Source organism: Anoplopoma fimbria, chromosome 16 (assembly GCF_027596085.1).
Source record: "Anoplopoma fimbria isolate UVic2021 breed Golden Eagle Sablefish chromosome 16, Afim_UVic_2022, whole genome shotgun sequence".
Classification (NCBI taxonomy): Eukaryota; Metazoa; Chordata; class Actinopteri; order Perciformes; family Anoplopomatidae; genus Anoplopoma; species Anoplopoma fimbria.
Window position 1 is genome coordinate 8,200,922 of NC_072464.1, and position 15,866 is coordinate 8,216,787.

Below are 15,866 nucleotides of genomic sequence, written 5' to 3' on the forward strand. Positions count from 1 at the left end.
TTGTGATTGGTTCGCCGACTCTCTGCTCATGTCTCTCCATGTAGAGAACTCCTCGGACTGTACCGCAAGTTATGCTGGGAAATGAAGTGTGAAATTAGATTAAATGTAACCTATACTTTCTTCAGAGCACTACAATTCCCAAAATAAGAGCGGCAGGGGCAGAGCTTTCAGAGAACCAGAGAACAAATACGATTGTATGGTTCATCGGAGGATTCAACACTGTATCCGTCAAACACAAACATGACTGAGGGGACGTAAGTATTTTGTTTAATCTGAATGAATAATGTCGAAACTACTTCATCCGAAATAATGACGTGAGAGCGAAAGGGGTTAGCCTAGTTACGTACGTTTCTTTCAAAAGTTTGACAGGCCATGTTAGCTATTTAAACTTAAGTGTAACTTAGTTGCAAAAGTTGTGTCAGATATTGTATCTCTGTGAAATTGACACTGTTATGACACATTTTAGGGAGTTTAGACCTTCTGTGAATCAAAATGGAGCCCTACAATGTTAGTTAAATGTGCTTGAAAAAATGAAATTGTTGTATTAAGTGAGCAGACTCGACCTTTCAGGTGGAAAAGCTTTTCTTGAACAACTTGCAACAAAATGGTTTTATTTGAAAGGTAACAGTTGGGTCACTTCCATGTAGAAAATGCCCACCAGAGTGGACAACCATTCGTATAAATGTGTTTTTAATAATGAGGAAAGTAGTACCTTTAACTTTGAATTTAACCTTCTTCTTCAGTCTAGTTCTGAGGGAAATATTGATATTTTGTGTCAACTGCTGTTACTTTGTATATTTAAATTCTACATTAAAAATGTTATGCAGTTATATGATAAAGTAAATTATAAGATGCATTGTTATAGTTAAAGCAGCCCAAACAGTTAAAAAAGTCTAGCTGCTTTCATGGTAATGCATCAGTTATTTTAATCAAGTGATACTGACAGGAGACCTTCTGTTACTATATGAGTACTTTAACTTTTGATACTTTAAATATGTTTTGATAAGTCTCGTGTAGTTCTACTAAAACCAAACAAATTATGTAATCCATTGTTAGTTTATCCTAAGAGAACGACACAAATTGTTTGACCAATGGACGTCCAAATACATACAACCCCATGACAGGTTTGACTATTTAAATGGTTTAGGGATGTCCCACTTCAGATTATGCAGTATAATGCAATACAAGATATCAAAATCACAAAATGAATCAACACCTCAGTCAGACAATATAGGCCCATTGTTAGCTTTACAAAGGTACAGTGGTATAAGATGCAATATATCGTAAATGTCTTCATGTTATTTCTGAATCCCTGTGAATGAAAGGCAGTAGAAGTGAAGCTCAAACTTATTTAGACAGGGAGGTAATGCTGCCTTTAAGTATATATTTCCATTACTCAAATACACTGTTTTTGATTGTGAATCGAACATGATGAGTAGAGGGACAAAAATAACAACACCTCTATTATCGACTGAATTTATGATTTACTGTTGAGTAAATATTTTTATTTGGTGAGACTATATAGAACCTTGCATATATTAGAAATAATTACAGTACTGAATAGTCACAATATCTAACATTAAAATACTTATACTGTTCTTGTAGGCACCTGCGGAGGCGAGGGGGGCCGTACAAGACGGAGGCAGCCACAGACCTGAGCCGCTGGAGGCTGTCTAACGTGGAGGGCAGGCAGACCTGGTGCTATGTGGAGGATCAGGACACCCCAGACCGAGAGCAGACAATGCTGGAAGCCCATTCTCTGGGCTTAGACACGGTGGGCTTTTGTAGGCTTTATTTTATTATTATTATTATCTTTTTCAAATAGTAGTTGGTGATTGTTACTTATTCACTACATTTTACTTTGTACTCTGGGTTCATTCGAGTTGACTCTCTCTGGACCGGTTAAAAAACAGTATTGAACAGATAAAATAAAACATGGTAGAATTCAGTGAAAACAAGTGTGTGAATAGTGAATGATTTCAGATATAGAGCTGGAGATGTCCTTCATTATCATGTTAGGAACTATACACTTCTTATACTTCTTATGTACGAAAATAGACTAGAAACCCTTAGCTTTTTCTGTTGATGATAATCAAAGTGGCCGGTAGACCCCTGCATGGTATGACATTTATCTGGTGTTCATTTTAATCACCCATTCTCTCTACAGAGTATGTTTGTGTCTGGCTCTGAAGCTGCCCACACGGCTGTAGATGCAGCTCTGAAAGGTATGCACTTCTACAGGCACCTCCAGGCGGAGGACGGTCACTGGGCAGGGGACTACGGTGGACCTCTCTTCCTGCTCCCAGGTAGCCACCCGCCTCCATTTTCTTATATTTGACACCTGTTATTTGCAGCAGCTATCTTTTGTTCTTTAATGTAAGAGATACGTTTGATTTAAAGTTATACCAGTAATATCATGACATCTGTCCATCTATCAAACAATCTGCAACTTTAAGCGATAAAGGAGATGTGTGTGGAGTCCTCTGTAGCTCAGTATTTCTTGCTACATTCTAAGCTCGCCCACTTTTAAGCAGTCCAATCAAATGAAAAGGATTTGATTTAAATCATTCTCGTAATTGTACACCGCTCAATTATTCTGTTCCATTGGGGAATACTCACAACACAGAAGCTACTATGCGATTTAACTTCCCTTTCACTGGGACTTTAAAGTGCGTGTGTAGAATTTAGCCTGGTGATATTTAAAAAAAATCCTGCTTTTATTGTCAATTAACATAATTTATTAAACTTCAAGAGCACATTTTGTGGTGACCCATTTTCTAAGTCTGATCGAAATAGTTTTCTCTCCTGTGTTAAAGACTTTATGGTTTTGCCAGATTATTTTAACGTATTTCTAAAAAATCTTCATATACGCAACAGGTGGGGGGAGGGAAAAATTATCAAGTGAAAAACTGTTTTGCCAAAATAATTTTTCAAAGTTCATTTTATTTTTCAACAGGTGAAAAAAGTTTTTTTGTCATGATCTTTTTTATAGGCGTTTGTTGTTGTAATACTCACTTAGGCCATAAGAGGCTTAAGTGCACCACTACCACATGCTCCAAATAGGTTAAAAAGCATTCATGTTTTCCCTACTGGCAGATGAGTGCAGACTTAAATGCATTTCTAGCCAAAAGAAAGAAAGACATGACAGTAATGTTGCATTACTACTAGCACACATTATGTACCTTCTGTTTAGAGTGCATGAGGAAAAGGATGAATGCTTTCAGTCCTATATAGAACATTGGTGAGTGGTACATTTCAGCCTATTGTGGCCAAAATGAGTATTACATCAAAAAGCACTTAAATAAATAATTTCTCTTACCAAGTCCTCAACTCATTAACTCAGAAGAGAAAACTTTTTTTTTTCCTCTCTTGCCTCTCACGGCTTCTGTAGTTGACTGATGATGATGATGATGATGATGATGATGAAAAAACACTAAACAGAAATCAGCATAGGATTTCCTGAAAGGTTTTTTCATTCTGTCACAGTATTGGAAACCATTTGTGTGTTTCAGGTCTCCTGATCACATGCCACATGGCTAAAATCCCCCTGGCCGAAGCCTGGAAGAAAGAGATGGTGAGGTACCTGCGCTCTGTGCAGCTGCCAGATGGAGGCTGGGGTCTGTAAGTCAACTGAACATTTGTTTTTGTCATATAAGATACACAGGTCACACTAATGTGCTTCTACTTTAAGATGATTTCATCTCATGTAATAGGCAAAGGCTGTACACTTTGCAGAGTATCGTTTCAGCAAAGGTGAAAAATTGCCATCAATTTGTCATCTTATTCAATAAATGACAGGGTCAGTGTTTATAGAGAGATGTAAAATAATGATACAAGCATCTAAATATATCTGTTATTGAACTGCTACCGGAAGACTGGTGTCATTACTGGAAGTGTCTGTCTGAAACATTGCTTATGGTGGCAATCGTTGATGTTTTTTGTGTTTCTTCAGACATATTGAAGATAAGTCGACCGTCTTTGGCACAGCGCTGAGCTACATTTCATTAAGGATCCTGGGATTAGAGCCTGATGATCCAGATATGGTTCGAGCCAGGAACAACCTGCACAGCAAAGGTGGGAGCCAATAAGTAGAAATGGTCCCTAAAATGCAACATTCAGTTGTTGCTGTTTCATTGTTTTGTTATAATTATATGTTGCTTTTATTATTGTAAAATCTGCAGTCAGTCCCACACATCTATACTTACAGTTAGCACTAATTACTGATAACCTGTTTGTGCTGATATACATACAGGTCTACAAATTGTGCTAAGTAAAGGCGTAATTTTTTAATGTGATCTAAAGTCCATGCTTATAGTAATAATCACATCAGTGATTTATGGTAGTAGCTTCATACTGAAGCTGTCATGTATTCTATTTGTCCAGGAGGCGCTGTGGGGATTCCCTCATGGGGTAAATTCTGGTTGGCCATCTTAAATGTCTACAGTTGGGAGGGAATGAACACACTGCTGCCAGAGATGTGGTAAGTTGTAACATCCCACTATGTCCCCTTCTATCCATCAGTCCTAATTTAAATACACTGAACAGCTTCAGGATCTCAGCTGAGGTACTTGTAAATACATTACGTTGTCCCAGTGCAAAAAGTCTTAATTCATTGGGACTAAGATATTATATTACCTTATCACATAATTTTTCTTGCGTTTCCTGTCGATAAAATTGAATGAGAATGAGAGCTGGGAATGCTAGTGCATTTGCTCAGTGGAGCCATGGATGCAAAAAAAAATACCGGAAGATCCGGGTATTATTATCTGAATTTATACTTGGGACTTAAACTTTTTACTCTATGCAACTCTGAGCAACTTTAATAGAATAACTGTATCCAGTTCTCTTTTTATGTCCATGATATATAAAAAAAAATATCAGGAGTGACATAAAATAACACCGGTTATTCCAAAACCATTTGCTTTGCGCATGAAAAACTGACACTTTCAATAAGAAAGGACAGAAGCTGATAAGTGATGCATGTGTTTCAAAATGTTTGAATTTGCAATACACAATTTTTTGAATGAAAAAACATATAAATGGTATCACTGCTTTGTGCAACAGAGGATTTTTTCATGGCAAAGACCAGAAATTGGGTGTTAGAACAGTCAATTTAAAGTCTTAATGAAGCAATATTCTTCTGCGTCAAATATTTTGTCCTCTACATCATTTCAGCGATGATGGATATATTTTTTATCTTATCCAGGCTGTTTCCCTCTTGGATGCCAGCCCACCCCTCGACCCTTTGGTGTCACTGTCGCCAGGTTTACCTGCCCATGAGCTACTGTTATGCTGTCAGACTGGCTGCAGAGGAAGACTCCCTGATCCTCAGCCTCAGACAGGTGCCGAAATCATTTCATCCCACAAGGGGGCGTCAGAGGAGCAGCTTTGGTTTTCTTTGAATTTTCTCTTTTCATTCGTTTTTTGTTATTTGCTCCCAAAGCTCAAAGTAGATCATATGTTCTAATATTATGAGGTGTGACTGTTTTTTTTTTTTTGTTCAACATAAGTCCAAAACCTATAGATGTTTGATTTACAATGAAATATAACATAGACAAGTGCAAACTGCTGTTCTATAGAAGCTGGAACCAGCAAAGTTTGGCATTTTTGATCTATAAGTGAATAAAATATTTAATCGATTAGCAAAATTGTAATGGTAATAAGTTATTGAATAATTCAATAATCAACTTATTGTATCAGCTTTATTAACATTATATGTAGGAGTATCAAGGGGTGGAATTCTACTTTTCTGTGATACACCTTTAAACTATGCAGAGGGAGCAGCCCAATGCAGTTTATCTTTTATTTTGACAGTCTTGGCCTGAAATTGCATTTGAACCACTTCTTCTTCAGAGAAGACACACACACACAGACACACACACAGACACAGACACACACACACACACACACACACACACACACACACACACACACACACACACACACACACACACACACACACACACACACACACACACACTATATTTATTAACGTGCATTAACACATTTTGTATCTTTGTTTTCTAGGAGCTGTATGTCCAGGACTATGCCACTATTAACTGGCCCGCTCAGAGGAACAATGTGGCAGCATGTGACATGTACACACCTCACAGCACATTACTCACGGTTGCCTATAGTAAGTATGCACAACACACTGGGCACCATGACGATAAATGATAAACCTTCAGAAGAATATTGCAGTAAAACAGGCAGGACGTATTTCCATTCACAAGAAATGTTTTATGTTATTACAACAACCGTTTGTGACTATGATTCAACACTTTTGACCTTAAAGGGCATAACAAACCATTGTTTTTGCACTCTGAAAATTGGCAATGCACTCGAGCGAGACATAACACACAGAAGAAAAATATGAGGCGTAGCCCTGGCAACAAGATGATATGTGCAATGATAATGATAAGTAAGTCTTTGGAATTTCCCTAAACGTTGCTCTGTAAATCACTCCCTTGACCTTGTGACTCTGTTCCTGTTGCCCCATAGTGGTGTTGAACGTGTATGAAGCCCACCACAGCACCACACTGAGAGGAAAGGCTGTCAAAGAACTGTATGAACACATCCAGGCTGATGACCGCTTCACTAAATGCATCAGCATTGGACCGGTAGTGTATACACAGACACAACAAATACAGATATCAACACGCATACAACTCATCTCCAAAGGTTTTCAAATCAACCTATTTAAGCTGACACAGTAAAAGAAATAGAGGGTGAGAACATGAAGTAGTTGCTTTTTTCCTCAGATCTCCAAGACTATCAACATGCTGGTTCGCTGGTATGTGGATGGTCCCTCATCTCCGGTCTTTCAGGAGCATGTGTCCAGGATCCCAGACTACCTCTGGTCAGTCAGCCTCTCTCTAACAACTCATAAACAAAACAAACCAAACATATGTTGCATCACTGATCAGAAATTAGGTGTTATATTTTATGTGTTTCCATACAGTATCTAACGTGTCAATTTCTAAACTGTTCATTCAGTTGTAGGAGAACCTTTATCAAAGATAATCTAACAATACATTCTCTGTGTTCCAGGTTGGGATTAGATGGCATGAAAATGCAGGTAAGGATTTGTTCTCTGCTCCTTTTGTGAGTTGAGTGTGACAGTACACACTTGTCCATATGTACTAATGGTTTTGATGCTGCATCACTTTTGATCATCACCCTAAAGGTTCACATATTTGAAATGATTGAGGAGCTAAGACATCAAGAAGGAGCTCTGAGTAGAAACATTTTTGCAATTAAAGTAGTTGGTTATGGTGCAGATAAGTGGTTGAAAGCGGATGGACGGACTTGAAACCACCCTAAAACTAGATTAACTTTTCACTTTCCAATTTCATTCTTTTAGCCTTCTTGATGGTTCCATGCTTTGTATTTTTTCCTGCTGTGAGAGTTACCGTGTTCGACCACTTTGTCCTTGTTTTGTTGTGCACAGGGGACCAATGGATCTCAACTCTGGGATACTTGTTTTGCTGTACAGGCTTTCCTTGAGGTAACGCAAAAATGACCACTCATGTTTTCAGTTTTGTAAATGCAGTAACTAATTATATATATTTTTTTCTTTCAGGCAGGAGCCCAAGATAACGCCAGACTAGCCGAGTGCCTCCGAGATGCCCATCAGTTTCTCACCATCACACAGGTACCACCAGCATCTCGGTAACACAGTTTTCAATAACGAGCAGGAATCAAACACACAACTTAATATTCTACTGGTATAATAATGTGTATTTTCTTCTTACCTGTAGTGCTATTTATCAATCATCCAGATTGTTTTGGTGTGATTAATCGAGTGATGGAGATGGGCCAGAAGAAACCACTCATGGATGAGGAGCTTATATAGTTAAACGGTACTGTTAGCTCACCTGGCACCACCGAGCTAGCTAACGTTACAGCTCAGTCGAAGAGGTCGCCACATCTGGTGCAGTCACAATCTTCTCTTCCATAAGAAAATGCACTCTTCCTTCTGCAGGGTGATAAGGTTGGCGGGTGTAGTTCAGTAGAAAGAAAATAGCTCCTACGTGAAACTGCTGATAACAAGGTCTGTGGATTGTCTTGAGTAGCCGGGTCATGATTTCTGGAAAGAGACTGCTGTTGCGTTGCACGACAAGCAGAGTGCCATCTAGTTCCATAATATTCGAGAGAAGGCAGACATATCTATGGCCGATATCTCCAAAACTAGGCAACTCACATCAAAATCATCTTAATTGATAAATAGCACTAAGGGTAAGAGGAAAAATATGTATTATTGATTTTGGGATGAACTGCCCTTTTAAGATTGTTTCCCCAACCAAAGACATTCAGGAGTGATAAAGATCATAACAGGGAAATATGACCAGCTTTCTCATGCCCTATTGCACTCTAACAGATACCCGAGAATCCTCCTGAGTACCAGAAGTACTACAGGCAGATGAACAAGGTAAACAAAAATTCACACAAGAACCCCTTTTTTAACACTTTTCAAATCATTGTGAAATATAATACTCTGCATTACTTGTTGTCAGGGAGGCTTCCCCTTCAGTACCCGCGACTGTGGTTGGATTGTGGCTGACTGCACAGCGGAGGGCCTGAAGTCAGTGATGCTGCTGCAGGAGCTTTGTCCCTCAATCGGCCAGCCTGTCCCCTCAGAGCGCTTGTATGATGCTGTCGATGTGGTGGGTCTGCCGTGAAAAAATGACTGGAAGACTAATTTGCTTTGTATGAAGTTTCATACTCTCGTGAGTTAAAGTCATTTTGGTAGTGTAAGCACAGGAATATGCCAGCTTTGTCATCTTTTACGAATGGCAGACGTTTTATTTTGACACTGGTTTAAATGAATAGTTTGATAGTCGAGAAAAATTCCCAGAAGTAAGTTGGCTGAGCACAAAGACTGTAAACCAGGGTAACCAGCCAGCCCGGCTCTGTCCAACAGTAACAAAATCCGCATACCAGCACCTTCATTGCTCATTCATTTATTTGTCCTATCGCGTTTGTTTAATATCAGACCAATATCAGACTGCAATCCAAACAGACCACAGTCCTTCTTGTACACATGTGAAGTCTTTTATTATACAAGCTCCTTTACCAAATGTATATCTTCTCCTTGTAGTTGCTGAGCATGAGAAACTCTGACGGTGGAATTGCCACATATGAAACTAAGAGAGGGGGGAAACTCCTGGAGCTGCTCAACCCGTCCGAGGTGTTTGGTAGGTCTGTTACTGTCATGTGTGCATTAAATGCACTTCACTGGCAGATATGTTAAGTCTTAACATTGACAATCCTTTCAATCTACTGTGTGTTGTTTTACAACATTGTGGAGATAGAGATATAATTAGATAAATTATGGGTCCATGGCTAACAATTAACAAAAAGGCATGACGTCAAGGTCACTGAGTTGATTTCTTAGAATCCCAGAAAATCCATGCGATACTAACAGCATGATGCAAGTTGGTTCACGATGAAACATGCAGTCTCATCATGAGGGAGCTCAGTTCATTGCTCAATTTCCCCACTATAGTTTTTTTTCTTATTTTTCTTGGGGCAGGGAGGGGGCCCTTATCCAATATGGGAGTCCAAGGACAGACGATGTCAGATTGTATATTATATACAGATTATTAATCTTATCCGAGGTAAATTTTGGATTTGTGATATTGGGCTGTACAAATAAAATTGCATTGAATTGAATTGGTGCTCATGCTGCCATGACTGCCTGTGTTACTCAACCTGCAACTATGCAGATGTGAAAAAGGGAAACAAAGAAAGAGCCAAATATAAACTTGACATGTCCGTGTCCTTTAGCAGCGTTCAAAGGCTGGAAAACTTTTTTCCATTACACTCTGGATATGTTGCAATCTCTTTTCAATATCAATGATGAAAAGAATTGGCATGTTTTTCTTTTTAAAAAGAGGAGGCAGTGTGTCTTGTGAAATGTGATGTTTGTTAGTAACCGTCTCTCTCTCTCACACACACACACACACACACACACACACACACACACACACACACACACACACACACACACACACACACACACACACACACACACACACACAGGTGACATCATGATAGATTATACCTACGTGGAGTGTACCTCAGCAGTAATGCAGGCTCTGAAGCACTTCCAGAAGGAATACCCTGAACACCGTGCTGAGGAGATAAGGTATACTACACACATATATTAGTTTGAATTACTGAATGGAACAGAAACGACGGACTAATCTGATTGAATGAATGAAACTTGCATAAACCTCAACATAATAACTTAAAGCTAAATTTGCTTAAACCGCATGTATTAAGATTATATTTGTTGCCGTCCTGTTTTTGTTTCATAACTTAATACTGAAATTGTTCAAAAGAAATGATGGCAGAGAGATTCACACAAAAAAGAAGAAAAAAAACTTACTGGAGACATTCATAAAGACATTGTTACCTTAAATAAGTTCTCAGTTCTCTACGAATTTTGGAAGGAACGAGGCAGAGGTTCTCTGTTTATGCTTAGTTTTTCATTTATTTTTCAGTTCCACTCTAAGAGAAGGACTGGAGTACTGCAGGAAGGTGCAGAGGCCTGATGGATCCTGGGAAGGGTGTGACTCCACCTGCTATTTCACAACCTGATATCCTACCAAGTGGCCAAGTCATGATTCATATAAAATAACCCTTTTGTGCTCATGCTCAGGTCCTGGGGAGTGTGCTTCACATATGGAATATGGTTTGGCCTTGAAGCCTTTGCTTGTATGGGTCACGTCTACAAGGATGGGTAAGAGTTCCAAACTGTGATCAATGAGGTTTCACACGGAACCATGAACAACTTTATTGACCCACAGCAGCAGTGTGCTTCTTAAAGGGAAACACAACTTAAATTAAGATTTTTTTAGTATGTTATTTCCATGGCTAATGAGCTACTCTCTATTAAAGTCAGAAACCAGAGAATAAGACTCAAACTTGTGATGTCATCAAGTATAAAGTCTGGAGCTGCTCCATAGACAATAAATGGGAGACTGATTTTTTTGGAGCCCCAGAATCTTTTTTTATACCTAAATGAGCTTTATTCTATTGTAGTTTTCTCAGTTGTTAAACAGAAGGAGTTACGTTACCCATGTACTTTAAATGTCGTCTACAACATATTTCCCAATTCATTGTAGCAGTTCCACACTTTATACTTTATAACTTTTTGATTTTGGGAGAAAGTTGTTCATGTTTACTCATATTTAGGACCTTCTTAGACCCCAGGAATAACATAATGTAGGAATCCCAAATATGGACCTAGCTCCCCTTTAACCTGCTAAGTCACACAGGACATCAATGAACTCCTAGCCTACATACTTAGTTACATTGCCGTGTCTCTGTTGTCCAGGGATGTGTGCGTTGAGGTGCAGAGAGCCTGCCAGTTCCTGCTCGACCGGCAGATGCCAGACGGAGGCTGGGGGGAGGACTTTGAGTCTTGCGAGCAGCGGCGCTACGTCCAGAGCAGCAGCGCTCAGATCCACAACACCTGCTGGGCTTTGTTAGGCCTCATGGCTGTCAGGTAAAGAAGGGCTCAACTCAAAGGCTGGGTGTTTCACGCTGGACCACAATGCAAATGGGTATAATGGAATCAGGTTTGGCAAATTTGCATTAGGCTTTGGGTTGGTCCAGGCCAGAGTAAAGCTTCATTGTTGATATTAGTTGTGTGTCATGCATTTATATTATGTATGTATTTGCCTTTGCCAGTTTATTCACCTGGCTACAAAAGGAACTTTAAAATAGTATATTGGATTGAATCAAATCAAATTAAACCGAAACCAAGCAAAATAAATTAAATCAAATCTCTCGTGTGGGTCACCAGGCATCCTGACAGGTGGGCCGTTGAGAGAGGAGTTCAGCTGCTGATTGACAGCCAGCTGCCCAACGGAGACTGGCCACAGGTGAGTCCCATATATCTTATTAATTGCATGTCCTATGCTGGAGTTATTCTTAGCTTACGCTGCCGTTATTACAACTAATAACAAATTAATCCAATGACAGTGTAAAATATTATGTGAGCTTTGATATCGGATGTTCCCTCTCTTCCCCTCCTCAGGAGAATATTGCAGGTGTGTTCAACAAGAGCTGTGCGATCAGCTACACCTCCTACAGAAATGTCTTCACAGTCTGGACCCTCGGTCGCTTCTCAACACTTTACCCCGGCAGTCCATTGGCTGGGAAGGTCAAGCTGTGAAGACTTTTTTTAAAGGGGTCATCAGACTATGTGCTAGGATGAGAAAACTTAATGTCTTCAACAGAAGCAAAATAAGACGTCAACAACACAAACTGTCCAATGGGAGTAATGAATGATGAAATGCAGTCAACCAATGAATTGTGCACAATTTCTATGTGTATGGATTTTTGAAAACTTCAGCTGTTTTTTCAGAGTTGAATCCTACAGATAAAGACACGCAGGGCATTCTTTGAATTACTTTCTGTGTTGACATTCCAGGATGGCTCATCCGTCAAAGCTAATCCCTCAACACGTACTGTAAAAGAATGCTGCTATCTAAGATGCCCAGTTCATGCGCTCTGGTTTATAGTGTGTTAAAACATGTATGTCCATGTTGCCTTATATCCCTTCCCCTTCCCTACCATTTGCATTAAGGATAAATCATTTTCCTATGTTATTATCACCTCTGGATGTATCTCCAATAAATGTGCTTGGCCGTGTACTTGAACCTGACTTGCTTCACATTGGTTTGTGCTCAGCGAATTATCAAACACAGAACACATACTGTATGGAAACGAGCTCTATTTAAAAAAACAATCCTCACAAGACATGTTCCTGATAAATCAAGACACTTTTATTGTATTGAGAAGACCAAAAGTTTTCAACATGTGTTCAACATGTGACGACTTTTGAAACAGCCAGTATATAAACATCAGTGTCCCATGATCTTTTAAACTTTAAAATGAAGAAGTTGGCATAGATGCATTTTTTCCAGCGATGCCTTGCATCACTTCCTAGAGCATCGGAATTAGTTGAACTATTAGCTTGAGAGTACAATCCAGCAGATGCTAGAGTGGAAGTGGCAGCAAGGATTCAAAACGTGCAATCTTTCAGTTTCTGTAGATAGTCAGACGTATTCAGCACACTGCAATCGCTTATAGCACGTCAGTTACTACTATATATATATATATATATATAATATATATATATATATACACTCTGAAGAATTATGTGTAGAAGAAAAGAGTTATAAAACCTCCATGTCTTTTTCCTTTGACCACTATTAATGTCTCTGGCAGACGTGTGGACTTTACAAGTGTGGTTGTGAGGAACGTTTTGAAAGAGTTTGTTTATTTTCTTAGCCAAGGTGACGGAGTACTGCAGAAGCACAAGGAAGACCTTGTAACTGGTTAAGCCAGCACTTTCTACTCTTTGCGAAGTCTTAAGTGTGATCGAATGCTGATAAGAAAGCTGGTTTTACTTTACCTCCCCCACCTTTCTCACATGTTCTCTTCTGGATGATAAATCTGTTTCTAATCACAGTATCAATCAGGTCGTTTACCAAAGTTTGGTCTTTAAATGAAAGTAGACACATTTTCATATGTCATCAACTCAAAAACAAGAACTTCACATTTGACTTCCTGAAGACTTGACCTATGATTTGACTCCCTCAAATCTGAACCTAGGGGCTGCACGGTGGTGTAGTGGTTACCACTGTCGCCTCACAGCAACAGGGGCCCGGGTTCAATTCCCGGGCTGGACAACCTTCTGTGTGGAGTTTGCATGTTCTCCCTGTGTCAGCGTGGGTTCTCTCCGGGTTCTCCGGCTTCCTCCCACAGTCCAAAGACATGCATTGAAGACTCTAAATTGCCCGTAGGTGTGGGTGTGAATGTTTGTTTGTCAGCCCTGGCGACCTGTCCAGGGTGTACCTTTAACTGGATAAGCAGGTTACGGAAAATGGATGGATGGATGGAAATCTGAGAATTGAGTTGTGACTCCTAAAAGACTTTCAGCTTAAAGACTCACCTAAACATGAACTTTAATCCCTAAAGACTTGACTTGAGTCTGAAGGCTTGAGTCCTTAAAAGAATACTTGACCCACAAAATGACAATTTCTAAATCAATTACTCACTCTGTGTTATCTTGAATTCTTGAAAAAAAATTGTTTTTCTTGCCTGTCTCTTCAGTGAACGTCAGAAGACCGACTTTAAACTCATAATTCTGACTTCAGTCTCAGAATTCCAGATTCTAATTTGAGAACTCAGATTTGAATCTCAGAATCTTGATTATAAAATTGGATTTATATCTCACAATTCAGATTTTAATATCAGAATTCTAAATTAAATCTCAGAAATCTGACTTCAAACTAAAATAAAATAAAATGTTTCCCAAGTGGCCCTATTCTACTTCTGTAAATTCAATTCAATTCAATTCAATTCAGTTTATTTTGTATAGCCCAGCATCACAAATTACAAATTTGCCTCAGAGGGCTTTACAATCTGTGCACATGCAACATCCTCTGTCCTTCCCTCACATCGGCACAGGAAAAACTCCCCTAAAAACCCCTTTAACGGGGAGAAAAAAGGAAGAAACCTATGGGAGAACGACAGAGGAGGGATCCTTCTCCCAGGATGGACAGAATGCAATAGATGTCATGTGTACAGAATGAACAGCATAACAGAGATACAACACATTCAATGTATATGACATAAATGATTCATATAATAAGACTACTTATAATAACAGCAGCAATTATTACAGTAGAATTATAGTTATGAAAATAGGGATAGTAATGTGATTAATAATAATAATCGAAGTAGCAGTGGGTGTCAGTCGGCTCACAGCAGGAGGCACGACTACGGTCCAGGTACCACAACGATTCATGGAAACCTGCAGAACGAGAAAGCAAAAGGGCTTCAGGGTGGAAGTAAAGCTAAAATGCTTAATGGTACAGGTAATAGTAATAGTAATGTGACTAGTAATAATAATGGTGGTAGCAGTCGGTGTCAGCAGGGCCATAGCAGGATGCACGACCACGGTCCAGGTACAGCCACGATTTATAGAAGCCTGCGAAGCGAGAAAGCACAAAGACTCCAGGGTACAAGCAAGTCAATAAGCGTAATAGTACAGGCAATAATAATAGTAATGTGACTAATAATGATAGTGGTAGTAGTAGTGGGTGTCAGCAGGGCCTCAGTAGGTGGCACGATGACAGTCCAAATATAACCCTGATTCCTGGGAACCTGCGAGGCGAGAAAGCACAAGAACTCCGGGGAAGAAGCAAAATCAGTAATGTGCATAAATAGGAGATTAATACATAAAGATGGAGGGAGAGAAGAGGAGAGAGGAGCTCAGCGTATCCTAGGTAGTCCCCCGGCTGTCTAGTCATATAGCAGCATATCTAGGGGCTGGACCAAGGCGAACCTGAACCAGCCCTAACTATAAGCGCTATCAAAAAGGAAGGTCTTAAGCCTGCTCTTGAAAGTGGTGAGTGTCTGCCCCCCGGACTGAAACTGGAACCTGGTTCCACAGAAGAGGAGCCTGATAACTGAAGGCTCTGGCTCCCATCCTACTTTTATATAGGAACCACAAGTAACCCTGCATTGATTGAGCGCAACTCTCTAGTTGGGTAATATGGAACTATAAGTTCCTTAAGATAAGACGGTGCCTGGCCAGTTAGAGCTTTGTAGGTAAGTAAAAGAATTTTAAATTCTATTCTTGATTTAACAGGGAGCCAGTGCAGAGAAGCTAATACGTAATATGATCTCTTTTCTTAGTTTTTGTTAGAACACGTGCTGCAGCATTCTGGATCAACTGTAAAGATCTAAGAGACCTATTAGAGCAGCCTGATAATAAGGAGTTACAGTAATCTAGTCTAGAGGTAACAAATGCATGAACTAGTTTTTCTGCATTACGTAAA

The 15,866-nt window shown here is 39.5% G+C and overlaps 1 protein-coding gene across 1 annotated transcript; it reads left to right on the forward strand.

Moving 5' to 3' along the window:
• Positions 1 to 157: 157 nt before the first annotated feature.
• Positions 158 to 12,660, forward strand: lss (lanosterol synthase (2,3-oxidosqualene-lanosterol cyclase)). Its single transcript, XM_054615319.1, has 22 exons — positions 158 to 254; positions 1,606 to 1,774; positions 2,168 to 2,306; positions 3,513 to 3,621; positions 3,953 to 4,074; positions 4,384 to 4,480; positions 5,207 to 5,342; positions 6,028 to 6,136; positions 6,502 to 6,620; positions 6,762 to 6,859; positions 7,051 to 7,078; positions 7,451 to 7,507; positions 7,583 to 7,654; positions 8,381 to 8,431; positions 8,517 to 8,666; positions 9,101 to 9,197; positions 10,045 to 10,150; positions 10,509 to 10,574; positions 10,667 to 10,747; positions 11,345 to 11,515; positions 11,816 to 11,894; positions 12,050 to 12,660. Exons 1-22 carry the CDS (start codon positions 241 to 243, stop codon positions 12,185 to 12,187), a joined length of 2,208 nt encoding a protein of 735 aa, XP_054471294.1. The 5' UTR covers positions 158 to 240; the 3' UTR covers positions 12,188 to 12,660.
• The last annotated feature ends 3,206 nt before the right edge of the window (positions 12,661 to 15,866 follow it).

Excerpts from the sequence above, each read along its gene's own strand:
- lss (XM_054615319.1), top strand. Across the intron at positions 8,667-9,100 it reads TGTATGATGCTGTCGATGTG|TTGCTGAGCATGAGAAACTC; the intron begins GTGGGTCTGCCG and ends TTCTCCTTGTAG. Across the intron at positions 9,198-10,044 it reads CAACCCGTCCGAGGTGTTTG|GTGACATCATGATAGATTAT; the intron begins GTAGGTCTGTTA and ends ACACACACACAG.